General features: G+C 42.9%; 1 protein-coding gene across 1 annotated transcript; it reads left to right on the forward strand.

Moving 5' to 3' along the window:
• Positions 1–802: 802 nt before the first annotated feature.
• Positions 803–3,533, forward strand: LOC118085758 (2-oxoglutarate receptor 1-like). The gene is made up of 2 exons (XM_035116717.3): positions 803–918; positions 2,386–3,533. Exon 2 carries the CDS (start codon positions 2,394–2,396, stop codon positions 3,381–3,383), a length of 990 nt encoding a protein of 329 aa, XP_034972608.2. The 5' UTR covers positions 803–918; positions 2,386–2,393; the 3' UTR covers positions 3,384–3,533.
• The last annotated feature ends 22,288 nt before the right edge of the window (positions 3,534–25,821 follow it).

Below are 25,821 nucleotides of genomic sequence, written 5' to 3' on the forward strand. Positions count from 1 at the left end.
TGAACAGCTTCCAACATAATAAAACATTAAACATTAAAAAACTTCCATAAACAGGGCTGCCTTCATATGACTTCTAAAGGTTGTATAGTTACTTATCTCCTTGGCTTGGGAGTTGCATAACTCCATACCCGCCAACATTTCTCCAATGAAAATAGGGACATTCCAAGGAAAAACAGGACATTCCAGATCAAATCAGAAACCATTTCCCCTGGAAAATAGGGACACTTGGAGGGTCTGCTCTTGAAGCCCACCAGCAGGGTGTGATGGCCACAGCCAGGGCCGTCTTAAGCATATCCGGCACCATGGTGCAAAGCTTCCTCTGGCGCCCCCCCTTCTTTCCCAGAATTTTTTAGGGAGGACAGTGCTGCCGGCGGGGAAGAGATGGAGGCTGGACATGGCACCTCCCGGCTCAGCTGGCCGCTTCGTGCTGCAGTGGCCACGGCAGATGGAGGCTCTGGGCGAGGCGCTGCTTCGGGGCGCCATGGCAGAGGTGGGTGAGGGCAGCGAGCTGATGCCAAGAGGCGCTGTGTCCGGCCTCCGCCTCTTCCCTGACGCCCTGGTGCCCCACGCCACTAGCCTCTATGGGTAAGACGCCCCTGGCCACAGCCCTTTCCCACTGCTGCTCCTTAGCTCCTTAGTCCTCAGTCACACCCCTCCTGCAAACAGTGAGAAAGGTATCAGAGCAGAATGCCAAAGAGGGCAGGTCTACAAACAGAGCACTTTCATGAGCTATCACCTTACATGAATCTGGATTGGTATATTATAATTGTAGCTGGCAGCGAAAGCAGCAGAGGCACCTGGCTTTTGCGTTGCCACCCAGTGATATTATTAGGCTGTATGGATTGCTCACCCTCCAAGGCTTGTCACATTCTGCTCAAAACAATGGAAGGGGAAAGGAAGCTTGTAATGAGTCCCCAGGTAACTGGTATTCCTCTGCTTTCTAACTTTAGATATTTATTGTGTGTAAATAGGATCTGTTTATAGTATTGGAGAGGTGGGATAATTCTGCAACTGGAGGAGGACAACTCTCTTTTTAAAGGTTTCATTTACAGTGTGCTATTTATACTATAGGAGACGAGAAGATGGAAAGACCATTATAGTTTGGTTTTTCACACAAATCTTACTTTGGCTCAAAATAGCCCAGGAATGTTACCTTTTGATAAAGTAATTGTTAAATTATGGAAACCGGGGGAAACTGATGTAAAATACTTTTTTTAAAAAAAAAAAGCATGGGAATCAGCACAAATTGCCTTGATTCTACCTGGTTGATGTCACATTGCAGATTTGACAACCAGATTTTAGGAACATAAAGGTCTATTATCCTTCTAATTGGCCCTTCAAACAATTCCCCTATGCCTCTAGGTAAGTGATAAATCCTTGGAAGCAGTTGGACTGTTATGTTATGGAACATCTATAGCAGATTTGTGGCAAATTATCATCTCTACTCCCTAAATATAACCTAAAAAAGACATTGGGTGGGTGGCAGGAGCAAATTAACCACAAATGTTTCTATATTTGCTCTGAAGGTGAGTAGAATTTCAGTATTCACTGTTGGATATTTCAAGCTGAGGAATGACATGAAAGTTGATTTCAGAATAAACTACCGGTAATTTTGCAGCAAGCTCTTAAGCATTTGCTCTGAAGTCCCATTTCATTTTAGAGGGACTTGTGTGCGTTCCCACCCAGCCCCCCGTGACCCTTGGACAAAGTATGATATAGATATTTAAACAAACAAACAAACAAACTTGCTTGGTTGCTGAGGATTGTAGTCAAAAATACTTCAAAAGAGCTGATCAATGTGAGGCTCGATTTTGCTGTAATCTTTTTATCATCACAAAGTACTTGTAGGATCCTGTTCTTGGCATAGCAGATAGGAAACTGAGACAGAGGGGGGGGGGTGATTTCCTCATATCCTCCAGCTGCCCAGATTTACCAGGCACCAACCAGATTTTCTGCTGCCCATCCTTGGTAAATGACTGTCCCATGGTTTTTGGGTTTGGGTTGGGGGGGAGGGTGCCTTTTGAGGCAAATGTATGGTTTGCACGCGGCCATTAAAAACCTACTGTACTTTCAGTTATCGATACTCCAGTTGAAATTATTGTAATATTTTATATGGGGGGCTGCCCATGCAGCTGTTTTCAGAAAACCCAGACATTTAGCAAAATTTTAAAATCTGCCCAGATGGTGATTTTACCTCTGAAAAAGAGGACATGTCTGGGAATGTCCGGACATTTGGCAACACTAACATTTACCTCAACTAAACATAGGATTGCTGTCTACCAGTCAAGCTGAGTTGGTATTTCTATGGTCCTACTAAGAGGATTTGAGCATAATTTATATTCGTTCTATCATCTAAACCACTTCTTTTTCTTTCCCCCCTCAAAGAATTGAATATGACAACTGTGGGCACCGAACCTGGAGGCATGGCTAATTTCTCCTCTTTGCAGAGTCCATGGACTACCTTCGGAAACTGCACTGATGAAGGCGCTACATTTCAGGACATCTATATCCCTCTAATTTATAGCGTTCTCTTTCTGGTGTGCTTTCCTGGGAACATTATTGTCATTTCTGTGTATGTCTTCAAAATGAGGCCCTGGAAAAGCAGCACTATCATTATGTTAAACTTGGCCATTACAGACCTGCTATACGTGTCTTGCCTTCCATTCCTGATACAATACTACGCCAGTGGAGAAAACTGGATGTTTGGAGAATTCATGTGCAAGCTTATCCGGTTCAACTTTTACTTCAACACGTACAGCAGCATCCTCTTCCTCACCTGCTACAGCCTCTTCCGTTTTATTGTCGTCGTCTATCCAATGAACTGCTTTTCCATTCAGAAACGGAGGTGGGCCATTGCTGCCTGTGCTGTACTTTGGGTTGTTTCCCTGTTGCTGGCCAGCCCAATATTCCGCGTGATTACGGTGCAACAAAGCGCCCACCGATGGATTTGCCAGGATCTTACTAACTCTGCAGATTTGTTCACGGTGAGGTGGTATAACTGGCTCCTAACGACATTTGCTTTCTTCTTGCCTTTGGTAACTGTCACTCTTTGCTATGCTGTGATTATCTACACCTTGGCAAGAGGGCCTCACACTGGCACTGCTTACAAGCAAAAGGCTCGCCTGCTGGCCATGGTCCTCCTGGTTGTCTTCTATGTCTGTTTCTTGCCATTTCACATCTTCAGAGGAGTTCGCATTGAGCTAATGATCCACCCTGCGAACTGCAACACAATGCAGAGAGTCCGGGATATTTTTACTGTGACTCAGTCCTTAGCATCACTGAATACCTTTGGCAACTTAATACTTTATGTTGCATTGGGTGATAACTTCCAGCAGGCCATTCTTTCTATCTGCAAACTGATCATGAAGACAAATAAGAAATAGATAAGGAGGAAAAGCGATGTGACTTGCCCAAGACATGAAAGAATAGGTTGCGTTTGCTGCCCTAAACCTGTGTAATTTCAGCAGAGGCATAAGACTTCTTCATGTGCAAAAACTTCCATGTATTCCTGGAAATAAAATGTATGGATCCACTTTCCTTTGTTTCCCAGAACGTACGGTGTGTATCAGTTGCTTTGGATTCATGGCATTCCTTTTGATCCTCTTCATATTGAAGGAGTTGGGTTAAACAGAGTTGTTTAGGAAGCGATCCTTATAGCAAGTTATGCCAACCTTAAACAGGCTAGGATCCAGTGGATTTGGCTGAGCCAGGCTTAACTCCCGCATCCTCAGCTTAGTCAGAGCTAAGTCAGTGTAAATCGGAGGGGACTTAGGCTAGATCCTAAGCCCATCCAGCTTCATTACATTATGTAGGAACCAAGCCAGCAAAACTAGTGGCGTAACTCAAACACTATTTTAAAAGCTTGTTTCCTCCCTGACAGGCTTAGGCCAGCTCAAGCCAGCAGTAGACTCACTGCTGAGTGGAGTTTGTCTCTGGTGTAACTTTGCACCAGAGGAACTTACACCAGTTTGGTTCACACCAGCTTCTTGTGCATAGAATTGCTCTCTTTGCCACTGAGTCCTGCTGGAATAAAATCAGTTCAGTTTTTGACACCACACATAACTTTACAGTGGATTCTTATGGCCACGTGCCACAAAGTAGTTTTATGGGTCTGTCCTTCCCCCACCACATAAACTCACCTGTGTTTTCTGGGTGCATGCTAAACAAGAACCTGGGGCCCTTCTGGTCAGTAGCCTGGGCCCCTTGAGATCCCAGGGTGGAAGAAGCAGGAGCAATATTGTTTTCTCAGTTCCCAGAATGGCTTCCTGCAGCCTATTAACTCTCTCAGCTGGGCTGTAACACACAAAGCTAAATTTTGAAATAAAGCTCAAGCACATGAGCCTCTTATTGTAGTTGAAGCAGCAGATAACCTTTTAGAGAACATACCTATGTATGCGTTTATATATGTATAAGGCAGAAAAGTGTGATGCACACAAACATTTGAGTGTGATAGAATCAGAATTCTTGTGTTTGTGATGCAGTTCATCAGAAGCACATGTTATTAGATAGTTCACTTCTCAAGATTCATTCAACAAGGACATGCTGATAATTTCTATTTTGGGTTGATAACTGACCAATATCCCGGCACCCATCAAAATTTGCATCAACCAATGGATATTCACAAAACTTCAGAGCAAAAAGTTGCAGTTTCTTCTTGAGGAGACCTCTTGAGGAGACATTGGGTCTGACAATGTCAACACTGCCTTATGCTCAACACTAGAACCCTATTCCCTGCCAGGTGCTTAGAACATTATAGCAAGGTTTTCTTTCTAAGTGTGCTTAAGCTCTAACCCGGGGGCCAGGAAAGTTTTTGTCGCTTTGGTTGCTTCATGGTCCCACAGACACCACGGTGGGCTGGTGTGCGTTTCTGCGCACGCACGCACATGCAAACACTATTTCTGGCATGGAGGAGGCATGCACAGCTTCCCACTAGCTGCAGAAGCTTCCTGCAGCAAATGGGAAGCCGGCCAGCATCGCGGAAGGAGGTCCCCACTCTGCTCCGCGCCGGTTTAGCGCAGTGCACGGGAGCTGACTGAGCGGGTGGTGGGGGTCCCCGAGCGGGAGGCAGGGGTCCATGGGCCAGTTAAATGACCCCCATGGGCCTCGTGTGGCCCATGGGCCTTAGGTTGCCGACCCCTGCTCTAACCTTTAGAGGGCCAGACTTGGAGTGGGAAAACCTGGGTTAAGATCTCCACTCACCCATGAAGGTCACTGGGTGACTGTGAATCAGTTACCGTCTCTCTGCCTAATTTCACTGGGTTGTTGTAAGGGGGGAAATAGGAGCAGGGAGTCATGGATACTACCCTGAGCTCCTTAAAGGAAAGATGGAGCTTAAATGTAATAAATCAGTTTTCTCCAAACATGGGTCTCCAGCTGTTTTTCGACTACAACTCCCACCATCCCTAGCTAGCAGGACCAGTGGTCGAGGTGATGGGAATTGTAGTCCAAAAACAGTTGGAGATCCGAGTTTGGGAAACTCTGTAGTAAATAAATGAATGGAAAGTTCCCCTTTACTTACCCTGACACAACTCCTTAAATCTTAATCTCATGGGCAGCGTCAGAATCTGGAGTGCCACGAAGCCAGGGCTTTCTAAGCATCTAGCTTGTGATAAGAGGACTTCTTCCCATGTACCACCAATATTCTTCCTGCACACTGATTTTACTTTGTCTATGTTGTATTTCATATTCATGGTTTTGTTTGATTAAAAAAGAAGATCTGCAGACCTCCTGGAAGACTTGTTGTTAACGGCCGCTATAAAAACATTGTAAATAAAATAAATAAAATCTGCCCAGACTGTGACTTGTACCAACCCTTCTGCCGCCAAGCAACAGGTCTGAAGTCGTAGGAACATACAGAGATCCCTGCTGAATCACACAGACCACTCTAGTTATAGGGTTGGTTCCAGTTGGGAAGAGCAATCCGAATTATAGGAAGCCAGTCTACTTTACACCGGGGTAAATTATCCCGGTGCAACCCGTCCCATTTCCAAACTCTGTTTGGGAGCAGGTCTACTTGCAGGTTGAGATAGCCCAAGCTTGGAAGAAGGAAAACAAGCTTAAAAGTTTGAATTGCACGACCCATTTTGCCAGGGTAACTTCCGCTGAGTTGCTAGCTCACGTGACTTAGCTGAACAAAGTTTGGAATAGGGGTAAGTCTCTCTCCCCCCCCCTCACTCTCCTGCCCTGTCACCCCCCCCCCACCAGCCCAGAATGCCCTATTTTCATGGCTTGCTGCAGCTTCAGCTCAAACAATGAGCTTCGGCTGAGCCAGGATGGGAGACTTACGTCTGTTCCAGTCTCTACTCATGTCGGCAGATCTTGGGTTTGGATTGCCCCCTTGGGCACAATGATCACAATGTGAGGAATGGACATGAGGGCTTAACTAGATGTGCAACACCAAGAAAGGGAGCAGTGATCTGGATCAGGGACACAAAACAGAAGTGCCCCCTTTCCCACAGCCCTAGTTTAAATCAGGAGACCCACACTACGGCTTTTTAAAAAACAAAAGCATTCCTCTCCCATGTAATGCCTAGTTATCTCCCGAAGTGCAAACGTTTGGCACTAAGAAAGTGGGTTGGTTTCCAGGGAGTGCATGGATCCACAAAGCCTTCTTTGCTTGTTATATTTCATTCGGAACCCAACCACATGGACAGCGCAGATTCTTTTATTGGGCTGACAAAAACTTCCAAAGGCCTGCCAACCATCTCTGTACTATCTAAATCAACCAGGACCACAAATAAATGTAGCAGTGTTTCTGATACACAATATTTGCAAAGGGTTAGTGTCAATCAGCACACAAAAGGGGGAAAAATCCATGCAAATATCTGGATGGTGCATAGCACACCAATTCACTGGCACTGCAAAGCATTACAAACAGAGATCACTGCAGAACTGAGCCCCCTGCCCTGGTTGGTGACAGATTTGCATAAACAAAACCTAAGGAATAGCAGTCAGCATGACTTCATATACAAGAAGGATGGGGCGGGGAGTGAGGGAAAACCCAAGGGCACAGAGAGTCTGGCCACATAGCTTTGTGTCAACTGTAATTTTCCATGAGTATGAGGTGGCGGCCTGCCTCTAGAGTTATTGTAAGGCTACAGGCAATTTCCAGTTAGCAGCAGCTGTCTTGGGGCAACCAGGATTTCTCAGTTGGTGGAGCATGAGGCTCTTAATCTCATGGTCATGAGTTTGAGATTCACGTTGGGCAAAAGATTCCTCCATTGCAGAGGGTTGGATGATGACCCTCGTTTTAGAGGCAAGAAATCAGCTTCCTGTTTGAAGGCTCATACTGTAAATAGTTTGTGGAAGTCTTGTCAGCTTTAAGAAGAACCTATTCCTCACACTGGCCAGCCAGATGCCTATGGAAGTGCACCACTGCAGCAATCCACACTTACTCTTTGCCCTCTAGAAGAAGGCATTCAGTTATGCCTCTGACAACTGGAAGCAGTATGTTGCCATTATGGCTAGTAGTGGTTGATAAAACCCTTTCAAAGCCATCATCACTACCTCTCATGGCAGCAAATTCCATAGTTTAACCATGCACAGTGTGAAAAAGTCTCTCCTCTTTACAGAGGGGAGGGGTTGTGAGTGGAAGGCGCTCCCGCGTAGGCAAGGGGGCATTTCTGCCCCTTGCCTTACATATCCTCGCTGCCACGCCACGCCTCCGGTAGCCAGCCTATAGGGCTGGCTCGGGGGCGGGGTTTAGCTGCACTTATTGCAGCCGTGGCAGATCTAAGCCTCCACTTTGTCGAGACGCGGTATGCGGTGGGAGGAGGTGATGCCTTTTGTAAAGGCAAGAGCCGCTTCATTTGGACCTCCAGACCTTTTGATAATTCAGCTTGGTGAAAATGATCTGACTGTCAGAAAAAGTTTGGACTTGCTGCTACACATAAAAATGGACTTGGATGAACTTGCGCTTCTATTTCCTGACACAACACTGTGTTGGTCCTCCCTGCTGAAGAGAAGGGTCTGGTGGGGCAGTCATTCCCTGGTTGCTGTCGACAAAACCAGGAAACTTCTGAATCGTGTGGTGGCTCGCAAGCTACGTGCCCCAAATGGCCTTGTGATTGAGCACACTGACATCACGATCAGTGTCATTGCTCTGTTTCATAAAGATGGCATCCACTTCTCCGATACTGGCAATGACATTTGGTTAACAGATATTATCAAAAGCCTTAGGGATTGGTTGCAGCTGTGAGGGTATTTGGCGGCAAGCTCTTTGGCTTGGCTGGCGGTTAGGCATTGGTATATCCATGATGTGTCAGAGGGGCCAAGGTTCGGGCCATCGCCTACCCCTCCATCTTTAGGGTATTCCGTTAAAGGAATCCGGAGGTTGTGATTCCCGTCCGATGCCCTGCTGGTGGCTAGGGCCATGGCACGACCCCCGCTGGCATCAGGGGGAGCTTTCAGTTGTATTTGCATCAACAGGCTCCACCTCCTGGTTGCTAACGTTTGATGACTCCACGCCGAGCGGGGGGGAGTCATCTAGTCTGTCCAATCCAATGCCTAAGCCAATACCACTCACATGCTATAACCAATAAAGTTGTGGCCTTTTCCACCCATTAACTATAATACATTGTGTCCTTGTGTCTTTATTTCCCCAAGCGGGTGATGGGTTCTCGACTCACAAAGTGTTTTCTCTGCCTTGAACCTTCTAAAATTCAACTTCACTAGATAGCACCAGCAGGGCTGGCCCAAGACAGTCAGATAACCGGGGTACAGATAATAAAATTTTTATTATCAGTAAAGAGATTCTGGAACTCACCATGAATGCCTCCCTTGTTCGCTTATAATGGCAATGGTGCCCACCCGAGAGGTGAGTTCCAGCTGGGGAAAAGCCATTATTATTATTATTATTATTATTATTATTATTATTATTATTATTATTATTATTGCTGCACCTGAGGCAAACCACAAAATGCCCTCCTTGCCAATAAATAAGGGGCGGGAATGAAGATCTACATCAGGAGCAAGTGAGAAAATAAAATGAACCAATTCCTCACTGTTGAACTGGGATTCATAGGCTGTCATGTGGTGGTGGTGGGGAGGTATCACTCAGAACCATGAAGGGTGGGTGCAGAGCCTTGGAGACCCCAGAAGGCAGAGATCACCATTTCCTCAGAAATAGCGAGCACGAATATGGCAATTTCATTTTTTAGAGTTTGGTGCTGTAGGCCTAGGTTTGGGTTGCAAATCTCACATGATTCGCTAGCTATTCTCTCCACCGATTTTACATTCTTAAATTGGCAGTGCTCTTACAAGTGATAGCTTTGGCTGCCCTACTTTGCTTAGGTATATCAAAACATTGGTTGACCACACCTGTTTAGCAGGGTCATGGTGTCCCATGGAAATGTATTTCATTTGACTATGTGCGTGAATGTTAAAACTGTAGACGAAAAATGGATAAGGCGTGCGTACACAAATGCTTTAATTTATATAAAAATTTGGTTGTGTGATTTTCGTTGAAAATAAATGCCAAGTCAGCATGACTGCTTTGGGCAACTAGCTGATAACTATTGCATTTGATGGCGAAAAAGATTTCGGGCACAAATGTAAGAGAGACGGGACCAAACCTGTAGTTCTCCTGGAGGCCTCAGATTTGCACTACCTCCAAATGAAGTTCTGTGAAATGGGGAAGGTAAACACCTGCCTTCATATTCAATGAAAGATTTATTCATTTAAAGTATTTTTTTACCTTTCTCTTCAGTCAGAAAAGGCTCATATGGTTACTTACAGCAGTCAATAATAGGTAAGTACCTGACCTCAGGTTCAGACCCTCCAAGTGTCCCTATTTTCCTGGGACAGTCCCGGATTTACAGAAGCCATCCCGGTTTCTGATTTGATCTCGGAATGTTCTGCTTTTCCTTAGTTCACCCATAGTTTCACTAGAGAAATGTTACAGCGTATGGAGTTATGTGACCCCCAAGCCAAGGAGATAAGTAACTATACAGCCTTTAGAAGACACCTGAAGGCAGCCCTGGAAAGTTTTAAGAAATGTTTAGCAGTCTTCAAACTTCTCAGATCTGGGACACACCTTCAGTCCAAGCATGGAGATGCATATAGTTGTTACACACACACACACACACACACACACACACACACACACACACCGGCATATATATATATTGGAGGTAGTTTTGCTGCTGCAACCCACCAAAGCTCAGAGAGCCCTACCCACCAGCTGAAGACCAGTCATATGGGCAGATTACATGTTCTGGGACTGGAACAAACAACAACAACAACAACAACAACAACAACAACAACAACAACAACAACAACGGAGGCTGGCATAAATACCTCTCTTCACACTATCTGCTATGTCTTTTAGAGAATACACAAACACACACACAGTGTGACATTTTTATTCAGGTGGCAAAAACAGAACAGTCCACAAGCAGATGTCCTCATAGATCATTGCTCACTCAGTATGTAAAAACTCATTTCAAGAAGGAAGGAGCAAACAGTAAATGCATTGCAGAATAACTGAGCAAAGGGGTTGTTTCATCTCATAGGCAACTGGGCCCAAATATTGTCTCTTGTCAGGTTTTCTTTCCCCACCTCATCTATCAACAGCCGAGCCAGAGATTACTCAATTCTGGGTGGAGGTGAGCTTTGCTAAGCCAAGATGCAGGTGTCACCAAGTTATTCACCTGTGCACAGATCACAAACCAGAGGTTGTCATTCGAACAAACATCTCTGTTTAAATAAAAAAGGGAGACTAACCTCCAGCCAAACCACAGTGGAGGGAAACACAATCTAAACATCAGCCAAGGATTCTACTCGATCCACTGTTTAAAGCCAGTGTTTGCTCATCGTTGCTCATTTACTACTTCATATATTCCAAGGTGACTAGAAGAAGCACAAATTCCTATTCTCACCTCAACACCTTGCATTTGAAAGATTGTGGATCTTGATGGCAGTGGGAGAATTATAATTAGGAGTGGTTGGGGGAAGTCGACTCAGTTTGCATTTCAAGGTACTTCCTGAAACAATATGCGAACTGAAACACACCAATCTTTCGGAGTTCATACACTTCTGAATTTTGCAATGCAGTTCTCCAGTCAAGTAATGTGTGCAAATATGATGATATTGGGGTAAAGTAGGTATAATAATGCAGTTAAAATTACTTGCAAAATATGTTGTATTTTGGGAAACGCCTTTACCAAAAATGATTTTTTTTCCATCAAAACTGCATAAACTATGTGTGCATTAGGAGAAAATTGCAGTAAAATGCTGGTGAATTTTCATGACAACTAAAAATAATAATACACAGTGCTGTGAAAATGTGCCAAACTGAATTTAAGAGAGCAATCTTATAGCAAGATCTTCTGGATGAGCAGATTAGAATCCAATAGATCTTCAGCTGATTTGGGATGTTCCCAGAACAGCCAGGCTACACCAGCCTAAGTCCTTCATCTTTAGCTCAGCAATAGATATTTTAGCTCAGCCAGAGATAAATATGTACCTCTCTCATCCTGGCTCAACCAGGAACCAGCCAAACTTACGGTAGCATATTTTAAGATGGGGTAAATCCTGAACTCAGTACTGCTGAATTGAGTTTGGCTCTGGTGCAGGGCCGGCCCATTCATGAAGCAGCCGTCTCAGGTGGTGGAATCCAGAAGTGCCTTTGTGGATGCCCCATCACCACTACCAGAGAAGCAGCTGTGGTAGATTTCAGATTTTGGTGAGATCTCAACCAAACCCCAGAGCCATAGCTGTGCGACCTTAGAAAACAAGGTTTAGGGAGCACAGTGTATGTCCAGAGCAGCACCTTCCTGTTTTTGTCTCAGGAAGCGAAACAGAGCAAGCCATCCCATTTCTGATGTAACTTTATGCCATCATAACTTACATCAGTTCCTTGTGTACAGAATTGCTCCCCTAGACTGGAAAAAAAAATATAGAAATTGAGAGAAACTGAAACTGACAGATTTGCCCATCCCCAATTAGAAATTATGTTTGGGACAAACAGGTATCATCACTTGAATGGGCAAAATAGGGAGGGAAAATCAAATACTTGGAAAAGGAAGTTGATGGGTTCCATTACAATATTTCCAATTCTGGATTCCAGCTTCCTATACATCTAAGGCTAGCCTTGGATATTAAAAATTGTGCATATAAAAGTAAGATGTTAGAAAAGGCTGCAACACCAATTTTCTGTATACAGAGAGTCTTTTGTACAGGGGAGGAACATTACTGTGTTTTTACTGTATATTCCTTTTGTATTCATGTGCTGTTTGCCGCTTTGGGGGCTTTTGGGCTAAAAAGAGAGAGAAAGATAAATAAACCATAGCACAACATAACATTTAATTATGCAGTAGGAAGTGATATAGTCTAGGAGCTGCTTGACCATACCAGCTGCTGTTTCTTACGGTTTTCAGGAACAACTTTATGTGCAATGCTTGGGTGGGGGGAGTATGTAGGGCCTTAAATGAAACCCACAAGCCCCATTCTCAAATGCCCAGGGTCAGCTTCCGTGCACTGGAATCTTGGGGAGCTGCCTGAGCCTCAGCAGAGCCCATAACTGATTTCTCCTCAGGCGTTCCTTCATCCCGAGCCCATCACTCTGAGCATCCTGAGCACAGCACCGCTAGAACATTACTCTTGTGCATTGTGTAGAATTAAAAGTGCATCTAGATCCAAGCATTCTTCACTAACTGGAACTCTGGTACGGCTGTTGTGGGCTGCTGCTGCTGCCACCATCAGGTAAGCCCACCAGGGCACAGAGACGGAGGAGCCCCCCGCCCTGGGAACCTTGCCCAAGGGAGGCGCAAATCTGGAACTGCCCCTGCTAATTCTGCTTAGTTTTAGCCAAATCACGCCCTCCTAGAGCCTTTTAAAAGGGTAGCCAAGGGATCTGTATCAAAGTGAAGGTCCCCTTTGCCCTTCACCCCGTAATTCAAGCACTGGCGATGTGATCATATTGATGGGAAAGGAAGATGCAATTACCAGAGGCATGCTGAATGTTTATCTTACTGCACTGATGTGTTTTCTTAGGTATGTCTAGTGATAGTCATTCTATTGTAACAGCCTCTGGCTAGATCAAACAATAAGTATTGTGCTGTAATATAATTTTACTTTGAAATGACTCCTCTGCAGGAAAAATGATCTAGACGCAATGCCTTGTTTTTGTATTTTTGGGTTTTTTTGTACATTGGTTAACCACATGAGGGAGCAGGAAAGCTTTGTATTACTTGAGAAGCCTGCAGAAGCATTCCTTCAGGAAGTGGTTTCTACTACAGAAGTCTTAGCTTCTTTTGCTATGTACTGTATTTTTTAAAAATCATGGTCATACCCAAAGGGTTTGAGGCAGCTTCAACTGCCTAAATTTACATCTGGGTCACAACAAAGGGGCAGGCAGCAGTTCAGAACTAAAACTGGGCCTGACTCTGACCAAGAGAGATAAATCTGTGTGTGGTTCCACATAACAATGGTATTGTATAGCAAGACTCCATACCGCTCAACGGTCCTGTTTTGCGCCAGAGCACTGGACCAAAAGGTGCTCAGTTTTTGCTCTCATGCTCTGGCGCAAATCATCTGGCTCACAACAAAGTGATGGACCAAAAGACCAAAAAAAAAGAGCGTCTCGGTTTTGATCTGTGGGATGTTGAAGGGTATGAGACTCCAGATGACTGTGCCGTTTATCTTTATCAAGTAGGACGATGGAATAGATTTCTTTGGGGTGCCCATGAAAATATGCCTCATTTTAGTCAAAGAAAGTTGTGTGTGTGTGTGTGTGTGTGTGTGTGTGTGTGTGTGTTTTAGATTATAGAAATATCTAATAAGTAGGCCTGTTTAAATCAGGGGTGGTAGACCTCCAGATTATAGAAATCTCTAATAAGTAAAAGGTAAAGGGACCCCTGACCATTAGGTCCAGTCGTGACCGACTCTGGGGTTGCGCGCTCATCTCGCATTATTGGCCGAGGGAGCCGGCGTATAGCTTCCAGGTCATGTGGCCAGCATGACAAAGCCACTTCTGGCGAGCCAGAGCAGCACATGGAAACACCGTTTACCTTCCCGCTGTAGTGGTTCCTATTTATCTACTTGCATTTTGACGTGCTTTCGAACTGCTAGGTTGGCAGGAGCTGGGACCAAGCAACGGGAGCTCACCCCGTCACAGGGATTCGAACCGCTGACCTTCTGATCAGCAAGCCCTAGGCTCAGTGGTTTAACCCACAGCGCCACCTGGGTCCCTTCTCTAATAAGTAGGCCCGTTTAAATCAGGGGTGGTAGACCTCCAGATTATAGAAATCTCTAATAAGTAGGCCTGTTTAAATCAGGGGTGGTAGACCTCCTCCAGTTGTGGTAACTCCAGCTCCCATCGGTCCAAGCTAGTGCAGCCAACAGTCAGGGATGGTGGGAGTTCACACTGACTGAGAGAGACCATGTGCATTGCTGTCCAGGTGTCTGAACAACTGAAGGGGCATAGGCAGTAAGGTCTTGCCTGATATTCTTGGCTGATAAACTAAGCTAGGCACAGTGTGCTATTTCATGCCTTAATGCTGTATAGAAGCCAGGTCTAGTAACTGGGCTTCCAACAAGCTAGCATTGTGTAGCATCCCATGAGTTGGGAATGGGCATACAGGTGGGACCAGGGCACTCCATTGGGAGTGCTTAGCTTTACCATTTCTGTTTCTTGCTGCGCTAATCTGTCTGCTTCTCTGCAAATGTTATCCAGACTCAGCTAATCAGCTTTTATGTGCAATTTAGGCTTTCCAAGGCAGGCTAGTCCTGGTTTTTATGACCAGAAGCAGGCTAGCTGTGGGTGTTGCATGCCAATTCTTGCTGTACATAAATTAAGTGCATAGCCTTTCTCCAAAAGTGTGCTTGTTGCCTCAGAATAAGAAAGAACAGGGAGCTTCTGGAAAAACAAAACATAGCCTGCTGGAACAAAATAAAGTGTTCTTTGATGTTTGCCTGCCTGATTCTTCCTCTTTATTTAATCTTGGTTTGATGTAAATTTTACTGTTATTTTTAATGGGTTTTTTTGGGGGGGGAGTATCTTAAAAAACACATATTATGAACCCATCTCCCTTTTCCTCTCATCCAGCCGCTTCACCTAGTGCTGCATTTCACTCTGCGTTCTCAAGCAATACGTCCTTTTCCCAGCAGCAGTCAAATCTTCCCAAAGGACAAATAGATTTTTATTCCTTCCCCCCTTTAAACTAGCTTATTGCCTAGAATAGATATCTGAGAAACACATGCACACGGTTCTCTAATCCTTATAATCTATAATCTATAATCCTTTACCACCCACATGCTCCTGTTTTCAAAAGGCAAGCTGCTAATTAGAATGCAGATTACTATAGTTGGAATTTATAGTAGCAGAATGTCAGTGTAACAGCAACTCTTAGCACAAATGTGAAACCAACCTCTCCTTGAGAACTTCTCTACATGAGATAATTTGCTAATCCTTCCTTAAAGCCTTCCTTTCAATAGCTGGGCCACAATCCAAGAAACACTCAGCTAGGCATGCTTAAAGTCTGCAGAATCAGTTAAGCATGCCTAACTCGGTGTTGGATTGGGGCCCTAGCGTACTTCTCGAATATCCAGGGATTCAAGAGGCTTTCTTATTTTAATGAAAAACACCATCCTTTTGTGTTAGCATTTATTACACAGCACCTTTATGCCGAATTGGGCTTAAACGTGCTTTATGAACCTTTGTGCAGCAAAACGCACAGAAACACTGCTGCACTTGAAGCAGGGCTGCAGTCATTTTTAACGGGAAGAAAAGCATTTTTTTCTTTCTTTCTGCATGGTGGAGAAAGAGAAAACCTTCCAACTGAGAAATAGAGGCAACAAGGCCCAGGATACCCCAAGGCCTCTCAGCTAGAAACGGTTTAACCATTTGTAATTTGTTGTGGGCTGTAGAGTTCTGTTTTAAATTAGCAGAATTTGGGGTGATGGAGTTTATCTATATTTTCGACTTCAGCTGGAGTCCTAAAATAAACTAACTTAAGGAAGTTCATCATGCAGCAGTTTCCTGCCCGTTCAAGAAAGAAAGTGGTATGGAATATAGGTATCGTGGAATAGTCCCGTTTTGTGTTGTTACTTACTTTGCAGCTTCAGTTCAGTTTTTGTACAATGCATTTCTGACATTTTAAATGTGTAAACTGCCCTGTGACCATCTGGCAAACAGCAGCACTGAAACATCTAAATAAACATAAAACATTTGCACAGGGGGAAATCCTATTGCAAGATCAGCCAGGATGAGTAGCTTAGCATGCAACTGATTCTCAGCTCAGCTGGGCTCAGCCAGCATTAAGGCACCAGCCCTGACTCAGCTGAAGATAACTCCAGCATAACTTGCTCATCCTGGCTGAGTTTAGGCCACTATAAATCTCCCAAAAGGGGCATTCTGAGGATGGGTGTGGCAGGCCGGGGGGGGGGGTTTAGGCCCGATCCAAAGCCCATTCACTCAGTCACTTAGCCTGACAACCCAGCAGAAAGCTATTTTTTAAGGCTTGTTTTCCCTCTGCCAGGCTTAGGAAGAGCAGCAGCAGCCCCACTGCTGATTGGCACTTGGATCTGGTCTAACTTTACACCTGTTTAACTTAAACCCACTTCCTTTATGCCAGTATCATGTGCATAGGCTTTCTCCCACAATGAGTGCAACGGTGCTTATTTTTTGGTTGCTGTTTTGTTAATGTTGTTACTGTTGCTTTATAGATTACGAATGCTGCAGTACTTTGTGAATCCTTTCATATGACTTTAGTTGTAACGGTGCTGCTTGGCTTATTTCTTTCGTTGTTTTGTTAATATTGTTTTTATAGATTCCAGTTGTTTTACTGATGATTTGCACATTATTCCTGATGATTTGTGTGTTATATTTGTGATGTTCTATTATCTTATTGTTATTTATTGTTTGTAAGCCGCTTTGCGAGCCGTGTGAATGAAAAGCAGCCTAGAAATATGCAACATATGGGGCAGAGACCAGTGGGGTCAACTTTGTAGGCTGCCGTAAGCATCCCCCAGTTCTTTTAATATTGCATAGAAAACAAGAAATCCTGAACTTTACTGCTGTTTAATGAGTGGCACTTTCTGCATGTGTTTTGACTATGTTCATAGATAGTGTTGGGTCCTCATAATGTGACAGTTAACAATATTCTAATTTGTTGGTTTAATGTGATTTGCTTGCTGTTTCCCCCTTCACTGTTTCATTTCCAAAACATGGTAATGCATTACATGAAAAAGCTTATCCATTAGTAACACTAATACTGCGTATGAATATTTAATACAAAATGCCACCGAATAAAATTGCCATTAAATATTTAAATTAGACTCGCATTTTCATATGTATGCAGATGACTCATTTCCCGTAAAAACACCTCCATACACTAATATATCACTCAGACCTTGTCAGTATAAATCAGATGTTTAGTGCAACTTGCTCTGTCAGTAAATGAATATGAAATGCTTCTTCAAATATTAACACTCTATTTGATGCACATCCCAGCCTAGGCTGAGAACAAAGGAAGGAACATAGTAAGATAAAAAAATGAACAAGCCCAAGGATGGTATCTAAGCTGGCCAGATGTCCTCTTTTTAAGCCTCTTTTGATCTACCTGTCCAGTATCCTTACCTGCCCTCAGTTCTGGTATTTCAAATGCATAGTCAGTGGGGTAAGAGATATTTTGTTACGACTAGGTAACATGTGATCTAGAAATACTGCAAGAACTGTTAGTTACAAACTTGATTGGGGAAGAACTGAAAGCTAAGAGGCATTGATTATGATCTGTCTGTGTGAGATGAAAAGGTATGGTGGCATTCATTTGACACAGGTTTCCTATTGGTAACATCCTCGTGGCAATAATGCTAGGCTCCTTGTTTCTTATGTCCATACCTTTCCAGAACCATTTCTCACTGTGGCTTCAAATATCAGTCCCCAGTCAATTGGACCATGAGCAGAAGGAGCCAGCTTGTTCCACAAAGGCTTGCGCAAGAGTAACTGCAATGCCTTAGAGAAGGCAGCTTCCATAGCAGTTCTCGTCCTTCACTTTACCTGGAACCAGAACCTGGCTACAACACGCTTTCTGACCACGTTTACAGGACACTCAAGCATGGGAACTCCGATTCCTACACTGCTCTAGCACGTGCTTTCTTCACCATCCTTTCAACATACTTTGCTTACGTAGCTGGCTTGCTTTCTGGTCTGGTCTCAGTCATTTCCTACCAGCAGGAGCTTTCAAATAAACTCCCTCCGGAGGGACGGACTTCCTACCGGAGTCAGACCCCTTTAGCTAGGGTGCCTCTCGGCTTCCTATTTCATTATTATTTATTGAATCTATATACTGCCCTATACCTAGGGTTGTGCTACGTAGTAGCATATGTGCACACCCTTGCCCATCCTTAAACTCCCTGAGAAGCCAAGTCTAGCCAAATCACTCAGGGCTTTTCCTCTCATGTGACTAGTCTTACTGAGCACATCTGCTTCTATTGGGATTTTTAATATTCTTCAACTGAGAAAATGAATGCTCAGCTGAGCAATTTGTGACCATTAATGTTAAAAATCTGGCAATGGTAAATTTCTGTGGTGCCCGTCTTCCCCGATGCTGATTTTGCTTAATGATTAATCCAGCCCAGTCTGGCTTCTTCATTCTGGGGCATGGCATTTATTGTGTACAGTATTTACCAAACTTTGCAAACATAGTGGTGTATCATTCTATATTTAGAATCTAATTTTTGCATGAATCAGATCCATCTCTCTCTTTCTCCTTAAGTATCAAATCACCCACAGGACTTTGAAGGCCCATTGCAATATGTTCTCATAAAAGACCTATTCTGAACCTAGGGAATGAATAATCCCAAAGGATACTTTTAGCGCAGCACGTCAGAGAAGCTCATAACGCAGTTCTGTCCAAGGCACAGTCAAGATCTGATCCTGGAGATAGATCAATGACCAACTGCCTGCATATACCACTGTGAAATGAAAGCATTAATAGCCTGTTTCTATGCCTTGGGCACTCTAAAATACCTGCTAGAGAAAAATGCTTTCATCAGACAAAAAGGTACATCAAATGTTAAGCCAGGAAATTTGCTTTTCTCATAACTGGGGGCATTCCTGGAGAGGGCGAACAATCTGTTTTTCATTTTCTGGAAAGTCATCAGTAGAAAATGATATGGCACGAGCACACTATCAATTACTCCACCGGTTTACTTAGCGAGCTTAGTGACCAGGCTAACCATTATGATGCTAAGCGCTGTAGTGTGCAGAAGACACACACTTGTGTACCCTAGGCAGCAAATGTTCACCTCTGTCACGTGCAAACTGAGTGCCGGACCACTTTGAAATTAGCTGCTAGGCATCATGTTAGTTTGTTATTTTGATAATGGTGACAGAAGAAAACAGATTTAGAATCAAAGTGTTTCTGCTTTTCGTTCTGAGAGATTTTAAAACCAATTACCCCCTCTGAAAATAGGGGTGGGCCAAAGGTTGCTTGGGATCCAGTGGTAGATCTCTGAGCAATGTGCAGGAATAGATATTTGTGTGGCAGGGCTAAGAGCTCAGTTCTGGCCCTGAAAACCAATTTTGCACTTGGCTCCAGCCAGGGGATATCAAGATTCTAGTACAAAAACAAGGCAGATCCTGCAAGCCTGATTTTATTTATTTCACGTCATTACATTTCTGGTTTCGAAAAGTGGAGAGAGTAGTTAAACAAAACAAAACCAAAGTAGCCCCCAAGCTACAGCTATCTGGACAGCTGGTCCAGATGTTCCCTATCAAAACTATTTGGTGTCCAACTTACTGTATCCCAACCTTAATTAAAATCCTACTAAAAATCTGTACTGGAGGCACTAAATAGCCTGAAAACTTGTTGAACTGATAAAAACTATTAGCTTTGGTCTGGCCGGCCATGCAGTTACTTTGTAGTAAGAGGCATCATTCTTCAGTCTCCAAGATGGCAAAATTGTGTGATTGTCATCTGTGACAAATACTTTTTATTGTGGGATTTTGTCTTCTGGCAAATGAATCTCAACCTGGAGGGATGGCACTTTGATAGAGATGTACAAAACTCCTAGGAGCTGACTTACCATTTGTCCAAGATACGAAAGGCAAGCCTTCGGATTCTTAATAATCAGTTATGGTTTCCCTCAGGTGACCACATTTATCCAAAGGGTTTGTACATCTTAAACCTCAAAGCTCTAGGAATTAGTCCTACTAGTCCATGGGATCATTGCACATTAATAACAGCAGCTGAGGCTTTCGTTCTTTAATAATTTCCCACAATATTTTATAGCTACAAGGTGCAGGCCTGGTAGATTACAAAAGTTCTGAAGCAGATTTACTGTATAGAGTATAGCTGGAATCAAGTTTGATTTACCTTGCTGGGTAATGGAGGTGGGATCTACTTTCCAGTTTTATGTAAATGTGAAATTCTACTCTGCTACATTTTAGCAGCTATTGGGGTGATGTGACATTTTACACAATATAATGTTGTTTTTAAGTGGGAACAGACACGTTTTTGCAGTTTTATTTCCCTATTAAAACAAAAGCAGCAAGTGCTCCAGACTGGGTTTGGAATTTTAAAACAATGTTTTATACATTCAGACAAAACATGCTCCTTTCTGAGGGCCTTTCATATGGGAACATAGGAATAATATTTTAAATGGGATTTGTTGGTTCTATGGTTTTTTTGTTTGGATACAATCATATCTAAGGCCAACGAATGTACCCACTAAACCTGCTTTGAAAACCAAATTGTGGATATGTTGAACTGTGATTAATAATACTGCTGAGGAAGATTTGTATTGAAATATGTCCAGCATGGTGGGGTGGTTTTTTTTTTTTAATTATTTGAAGCTGTATTGAATGAATTCATCAATATCATCTACAGCAGTTACGGTAATTTAATTATTGGAGGCTTAATAAATTATGTGCTATAATTAGACGTGGATCTAAGCATCGTAAATTGTTCTCAACGCTCTCCAGCACTATATAAATAATAAACAGTAGTTTACTAAGTGGCAAGTTGCCCTGGTTTACATTAAGCATGTGGCAAGCCAGCAATCTATATTGTTCTGCAAAGTGGAGAGGAGTACTATCACACTTCTGGGCCTACCCAGGGAATCAACTGAGTGGCAAGAGCAATAGGAAAAGTCCTTCTGGATCAGACCATAGGTCTATATAGGCCAGCATTGTATTCCCACATTGGCCAAGCAGATAACCTTGGGAACAGGAAACCTACAAGCAAGGTATAGACTCTTCCATTTGTGGCTCCCAACAACTGGTACTCAGAGGAATGCTGCCTTTCATCCTGGAAACATCCCCTGATAGCCTTATGAATTTATTTAATCCTCTATTCAAGCTGCCCAGGTTGGAGGCCATCCCAGCTGGTTACAACATGGTGCTGATAATGGCAAGGTTGCAGGTTCGATCCTCGTATGGGACAGCTGCATATTCCTGTATTGCAGGGGGTTGGACTAGATGATTAACGGGGTACCTTCCAACTTTCCGATTCTATCATGACGTCGTGGTAATCAATTACATAGTTTCACATTCTGTGCAAAGAAGTCTATCCTCGGTCTTCAAACACGCAGCTTCATTTTATGGGCTCCTATTCTAGTATTCTGGGGACCCAGGTGGCGCTGTGGGTTAAACCACAGTCTAGGGCTTGCTGATCAGAAGGTCGGCGGTTCGAATCCCCGCAACGAGGTGAGCTCCCGTTGCTCGGTCCCAGCTCCTGCCCACCTAGCAGTTCGAAAGCACATCAAAGTGCAAGTAGATAAATAGGGACCGCTCCGGCGGGAAGGTAAACGGCGTTTCCGTGCACTGCTCTGGTTTGCCAGAAGCAGCTTTGTCATGCTGGCCACATGATCCGGAAGCTGTCTGCGGACAAACGCCGGCTCCCTTGGCCTATAGAGCGAGATGAGCGCCGCAACCCCAGAGTCGGACATGACTGGACCTGATGGTCATGGGCCCCTTTACCTTTATTCTAGTATTATGCAAAATGGCAGCGGGGGGATATTCACTTTCTCAACACCACATCTAAATTTATAGACCTGTATCATGTTTCTTCCCCATCCTTGCTTACCTTTTTTTTCCAAATGAAGAAAACCCAGATGTTCCTCCTAGGGGAGCTGCTGCCTTCCTTGTTGTGCTCTTGTCACCTGCGGGCCAGACAAGAAACACAACCAGCTCACTACCAGTAAGTTGCTGAATGTATGTCATGGTAAGCCACCACTTGGAAAAATGGCCATCTAGATTACTAAGTGACCACATACACATCCTGAGAACAAATAATGTACACAGCCTTGCAAATAAATTCATTTAAAAGGAAACCCGGATCACCCTTTCATCTACCTGGCTGCCCACCTGTCTTTCTTTACCTTCATAAACCCAGCTTACTCCCACAGCCTTTCTACCTCTTTTTCTGTAGACCCCACCACTATCAGCCCCATTCATTTGCATATTACCTTGGAATGTTCAAAAGATTTCCCCATATGTTACAACATCCCTGCAGGGTAAGTCAGCATTCTTATCGGCACTATTGATGTGGAATGGCAGGACACAGTCACCACTGGCTGCAAAAGCACTGCCTTCCAAGACAAATCAGGTGCTTTCCCCCTCAAATGGAGAATCAGCATTCAGTTCCACGACAATGGATTGTTTGTGTTGCATTCCTATGAATGTCCACGCAGAAATAAATCCTTTCAAGTTGACTGGTTTACTCCCAGGAAAGTGGGGGGTAGGAGTACAGCCTTCAAGGACTATTTCACAAATGACTAGGAAATGCAGTAGGATTATGACTAGAGCCCTCCAAGCTTGAAGCATGGGAAGTCCCGAAAAAATTATAATTTGGCAGAATATTTGGATTATTTGATATGTGTATGTATAATTTGGAATATTTGATGTGATTTGATTGGACTGTTAAAGTGGAAAATTTAATAAAAATGATTTACGAAAAAAAGAACTATTCCTCAGGATCTGAAATATTCAAGGTATATTCAGTTCAATGCAGACTGTCTACCCCTAGTGTGCCCGTTAATTCTCCCATGTCCAGGAGACTTTCACCATATACAGCTGCTGTCCTGAATGTTTTTCTCAGTAAATTTGGAGTTACCTGGAGCTGGGAATATTGAAAAAGAAATTTGATAACACTAGTAAAACTGCTTTTCGTTATCATGGGTTCTCCCCTGCCAGGTAAATCTTGTAGTAAGGTTAAAGCTTAATGGGAAATGATATATAATGAATTGAAAAAGATGTTTAAAATAACGTTTGTAACAAACCCCAGAAGCTTTCCTTTTGGGAATTATAGGGACAGAACTACCCAAACTGTATAGGAACTAATTCATGTATGCGACTACAGCGGCAAGAATGTTACTTGCCCCAAAATGGAAAGAAGAAGTCCCAGCAAAAGAAGAATGGATACAAAAACTTATGGAATATGCAGAAATGGCGAAGCTTATTGGAAAAAATAAGAAATCAAGATAACAAACTTTTTAAATAAAAGAATGAAAATGGTTTATTGAATATTTACAAACAAACTGTAAACAGATAAGAACATTGGCAGAATTATTGTAATAACCTGCAGTTTTATAAGAGTATATATTTGAAGAAGATGATTAATGAGCAAATTAATTTGAATGTGCAGAAAATATTGAAAATAAATTTAAGGAACCGCAGAAAGAGGGGGAAGGAAGTCAAGTTTTGAAATGTTAAAATGATTGTAAAATTATTGAAATGTATAAAATTAAAAATCATAAATAAAAATAAAATAAACTGCTTTTCAATCTATGGTTTTTCAGATATGGGCAGTTCCCATCATTCCCTACCCTTTCTTTCCATGCCTCCAGCTAGCTCCTACTTTTTCATTTCAGTTACCGGTTGCAGTCCCTGCCACTTCTGATTTCCCCTTCTTTTATTGTTAATAACCTTATGTGTTTGATGCCGCAGCACAAACACAGCATAGCAAGTGCACCAAGGAGGTAAATTTAAATTGCATCCTGGAGGATGGCTTATACGTGATTATTTGTGGTAGAACAGAGTGCTTCGTATGGAACCTCAATTGAAGCCTCGGTAAACAGGAAACTGAATCCCTATAGAGGCATAGGAATGTGGAGTCTATGATCCAGAGTGACCGCAATGGCGTGTGTCGCAGTAAATGTATGCTTCCTAGATGTAGAAAAATCAGAATGAATCACAGAATTATCAAGTTGGAAGGGACCCTGGGGATCATCTAGTCCAACCCCATGCAGTGCAGAAATATAGAGCTCTCCCATATGGGAATTGAACCTGAAATATTGGCATTATCAGCATCATCCTCTGACCAACTGAGCTATCCAGGGTGAGGCTGTGTTCTCCCTAATATCCCACTTTTATATCTGTAAGATGCTTTTTCATATGGAAGAACATCCATAAATGATACCTCACTTGTAGTCTGAAATGGTCCATCCCATTTTACTACTTTACCATTTTACTACCTCATTTTGGCCACTTTTATGCTCATTTTTTTGGTGGGGTGGAGTGAGTTAGGTTTTCACTTATATGTATATATTACAGATGAGCTTTTTAGGTCCATCTTTTTCCGGTATTTATACTTTGTTCTAATGTTTGCTTCTCCTAAGATGCTTTGGGTTACTTTTAGTGAAAATGAATGACTAATATATGCAATAAATAATGATATAAATGTTTTTCACTGCGTATGTAGGTGTGGCCTTGGAAATCTAAGCAAAAAAAAAAGTATGCTACTTCAAATGCAAAACAACTCAAACATAATTAACTCCAGCTATCAAAATGCAGTCAAAACCAGAATATTAACACTTCTCCTTGGAAAAGCTCAGCCTTATGATAAATCTCTGGACCCCATCTCTCCTTTTCTTTCATGCTGTACACGGACTACTCTAAACCCACCCATCAGAAATATGGATAAGATTAAGAAATAGTTTTTTTTAAAAAAAGAAGTGTCCCTATTCTGTGGCCTACAAAGCAGCTGCATTGTTATGAAATAAACAACTCAGAATTATTTCATGGGAGGGCTGTGGTTGTCTGGAAAAAGGTGGCAGCCTTAACAACAAGGGACACATAGCACATGAAGAAACTGGCTCTATGAGTCAGAGGCAGCCATTTGTCAAAGTGCAATTTCTTGATATTCTTAAATGGTAAACCCATTGACAGCAAAATGATGCTATCCACAGGAAAGGATAGATCTGTTAAATTATTCTTGGGCAAGAAAGATACCCTTAATAAATATAAGGAAATAACAATCTGATATCCCTATTCTTTCACGATGGCAGACTTCATTTTTAGATGAAAAGATTTAAGAGCATATTCTGACTAAATCAATACACACTTGCAGCTGCTTTTTAATATACATGATGAAACCTTGTTCACCCTTGATTGGGTTTACCTTTGCAGATCCATTAGTCATGGGAGGAAAATTATTGTTTTATAGCATGCAGCCTAAAGTAATTCAGATTATCTTTCTAAAGGTGACTTGGCAAAACAATGTTCTCTGAAACACCTACTTCCATCACACCAAGGAATCCAGGTGGCCTAGGTCTTACTCCAGTAGTCCATTTGGGAATGCAGTTGTTCCAATCCCATGTTCCAAAATATATATATATAACTATTTTTTAGGGGAGGAAAGAGATTTATAGGTGAACAGACTGCGTAAAGAGCATGCAGGAACAGTGGGGGCAGATAATAGTCCCTCTTATACTCACAAACTATGTATAGGGTGTTATATGATCACAATGATTCAGATCATTACTGGTAAGTTGTATATTGACTTGGGGGAACTCATCTTGCCTCTGTTTCTCTACCTATTAACTGTTGTACTAACTCAGGTTCCTGGAGTACACATAGCAAGAGAGTAAAAATTAATT

This window comes from Zootoca vivipara, chromosome 4 (assembly GCF_965207765.1).
Source record: "Zootoca vivipara chromosome 4, rZooViv2.hap1.1, whole genome shotgun sequence".
NCBI classification, from domain to species: Eukaryota; Metazoa; Chordata; class Lepidosauria; order Squamata; family Lacertidae; genus Zootoca; species Zootoca vivipara.

Coding starts and splice junctions, on each gene's coding strand:
- LOC118085758 (XM_035116717.3), top strand. CDS start 2,394: ATGACAACTGTGGGCACCGAACCTGGAGGCATGGCTAATTTCTCCTCT.